The sequence below is a fragment of the Pseudophryne corroboree genome, chromosome 12, assembly GCF_028390025.1.
Source record: "Pseudophryne corroboree isolate aPseCor3 chromosome 12, aPseCor3.hap2, whole genome shotgun sequence".
In the NCBI taxonomy this organism is placed as follows: domain Eukaryota; kingdom Metazoa; phylum Chordata; class Amphibia; order Anura; family Myobatrachidae; genus Pseudophryne; species Pseudophryne corroboree.
Window position 1 is genome coordinate 27,459,753 of NC_086455.1, and position 2,783 is coordinate 27,462,535.

General features: G+C 43.7%; 1 protein-coding gene across 1 annotated transcript; it reads left to right on the top strand.

Moving 5' to 3' along the window:
- The first annotated feature begins 679 nt into the window (after positions 1-679).
- Positions 680-2,377, top strand: GPHB5 (glycoprotein hormone subunit beta 5). Its single transcript, XM_063948673.1, has 2 exons — positions 680-907; positions 1,861-2,377. The coding sequence occupies exons 1-2, from the start codon at positions 689-691 to the stop codon at positions 2,047-2,049; spliced, it is 408 nt and encodes a 135-aa protein (XP_063804743.1). The 5' UTR covers positions 680-688; the 3' UTR covers positions 2,050-2,377.
- The last annotated feature ends 406 nt before the right edge of the window (positions 2,378-2,783 follow it).

Below are 2,783 nucleotides of genomic sequence, written 5' to 3' on the forward strand. Positions count from 1 at the left end.
TTAATGCCCCATAAAACCATTACAGCTTATGCATATTATTTACATATTTTCCTTCTTTGGAAATCAGCGTTCCACATTGGGGATAGGAGGGGATTTATCAAAGCTTGAAGAGCGATAAGGTACCAACCAATCGGGATGTAGTTATGTGACAAGCGGTCAGGAGACCGCCGGTCACACCACCTTCCCCTACATCCCGCCCACTGAGGACTTGTTGCCTTTGCCGGGATACCGGCGGAGGTATGCTGACCGCCAGTCACGCATTCCCAACCCCAACCAATCAACGTCTGTCACTTTACAAGCAGTGTCTGAAACATGCCAAAATCTGATTGGTGGTACTTTATCTCTCTCCAGACTTTGATGAATCACCCCCTAAATAAGTAAATTATATCACCTCAAAAGAATAGATAACCATTATTAACGTAACAATGGGGCAGATGTATTAAGCCTGGAGAAGTGATAAAGCAGTGATAAGTGAAAGGTGATAACGCACCAGCCAATTAGCTCCTGTCAATTTACACATTGGAGCTGATTGGCTGATGCGTTATCACCTTGCACTTATCACTGCTTTATCACTTCTCCAGGCTTAATACATCTGCCCCTATATTCCTAGGAAACTTTTTTTTATATAGACTTAAATTCTAAAAAGGATATTTTCTTAATAACTGAAATAGTTTTCTTCAGGACCCCTATGAGCTCTCAGACAATGAACCAGAAAAGCGTAACCCTGGTATTCTTGCACTTGCTGGTCCTAAGCTGCTGCCTCAGCACATTTGCCGCCTCAAACATCAGCCTGAAAACGTTCATCGGCTGTGCCGTGCGGGAATTCACCTTCTTGGCTAAGAAACCGGGCTGTAAGGGTCTGCGTGTCACCACTGATGCCTGCTGGGGGCGCTGTGAGACTTGGGAGGTAAGTGTATTAATATCTGATGAGGTTTAGAAGTTGTGAGGTTTAGAGTTTGTACTAGTTACTCTTTTCCATGCGGGTTTTCTTTATAACAAGAGCAGATGTCGCCATGTACTATTTCACCAGTGTTCTGCTGTATGGTGAACTGCTTTTAGATTGTTTAAGCTTTTGGTTGCACATGGATCTGATTCTGAGTAGCATGAACTGCGGATTTACACGGACTTGAGCGATTTTTTTATTTTGCTACTGCGCATGTAAGAAAATCTTTCAACTCTCACGGCAAATGCATCTCTCAGTATGCATGCACAAAGATGCAGTTGCGATTTAGATGCACGGTATCAGCATTGTATTGCAAGTGTACTGGGCATTCCCGGGCGGTGGCCGGGAGCTGGCTATACGGGTAGCAGTTGCTTTACTGACAGACACAATACCGACGGTCATAATCTAGGCAGCCATTGACCGATAGTGAAAATATGGACACGGTCAAAATACATTTGCCGACATAGTCAGAATACAGACATTTGAAAAGCCGCCATATCAAAATGCCGACATGCACTTTTAAGGAATTTTTGCCCCAAAACAGACTTGTTCATAGTTTACCATTTCAGGGGGAATATAATAGTGTGGCGAGCACAGCAATACACTTAGACGGTGTCTATGTTGACCTATGTCGACATTGACACAAAAAAGAGAAAAACTACATGTCGGCATTTCAAATGTCACATTTGGATATGTCGGCATTTTGAACATGTCTGCATAATGAATGTCTGTATTTTGACCGTCTGTCAATGGCTGTCAGGATTCTAACCGTCGGTATTGTCCCCGTCGGTAAATCATACTGAACCCGGCTATACAGACGCTACAAAACGGAACAGTATTGCTAGGACCTCTACCCCAATCAGTCTTTCCGAAATGCATATTTATATATTGACTTGTATCTTGTTTTCCTGTCACAGAAACCTATACTGGACCCTCCCTATATAGACGCTTACCACAGGGTCTGCACCTACAATGAAACAAAGCTGGTTACTGTGAAACTACCGGACTGCAGCGCCAGCGTGGATCCATTCTTCACTTACCCTGTGGCAATCCGGTGTGACTGCGGCGTCTGTTCCACTTCCACCACGGAATGTGAGACTCTGTGAGAATCTGACGCTGGCCGCAAGAAAACTCGAAACAGGCCCAACTGATGGGAAGGGCTTATATTTACTTACTGTTATAGATATGTGCAGTATTCTCTGCTTATAACCTTATTTCCCTATATATTTCCATTTATTCCTCAGTGAGGCTAAGTGCTTACTAAGCTGTAATAGTAAGCTACACTCGTCTAATGCAAACTGCTCAAATGTAGCATATTCCTAGGAACCTGTGGTGTTCCTGAAACACTCTGTGCCTCAGTGATGCCATGGTTTAGATGATAAATGTTGGTCTTCACTGTGTGTAAATTAAACGTGCACTTTAAATATCCTTTATAGATTCTGAAGGGACCAGTACTGGTGGTCAAGAATGATTGTAAGTGAAAGACTGTGATTATGGGCCAAAGGGGGAGATGTACTAAGCAGAGATAAAAGTGGAGAAGTGAGCCAGTGGAGAAGTTGCCCATGGCAACCAATCAGCATTGTCGTAATATTTATAATTTGCATACTATAAACGTATACAGAGCAGCTGATTGGTTGCCATGGGCAACTTCTCCACTGGCTCACTTTTCCACTTTTATCACTGCTTAGTACATGTCTCCCTAATTCATGTTTGTACGCAAGTGAGTGATTACTGTCATACTGCGCTTGTGCTGCGGTCACAGTGCGCCTGCATCACGGGGCTGCTGCGTTCTCGCTTGCAATGTGGATTTCATGGAGAAGTGAATGACAGGCAGTGACCG

What these genes read in the sequence shown, in the direction of transcription:
- GPHB5 (XM_063948673.1), top strand. Translation starts at nt 689, where the DNA reads ATGAGCTCTCAGACAATGAACCAGAAAAGCGTAACCCTGGTATTCTTG. An exon ending in GGCGCTGTGAGACTTGGGAG is followed by an intron (nt 908 to 1,860) that starts GTAAGTGTATTA and finishes TTCCTGTCACAG; the next exon opens with AAACCTATACTGGACCCTCC.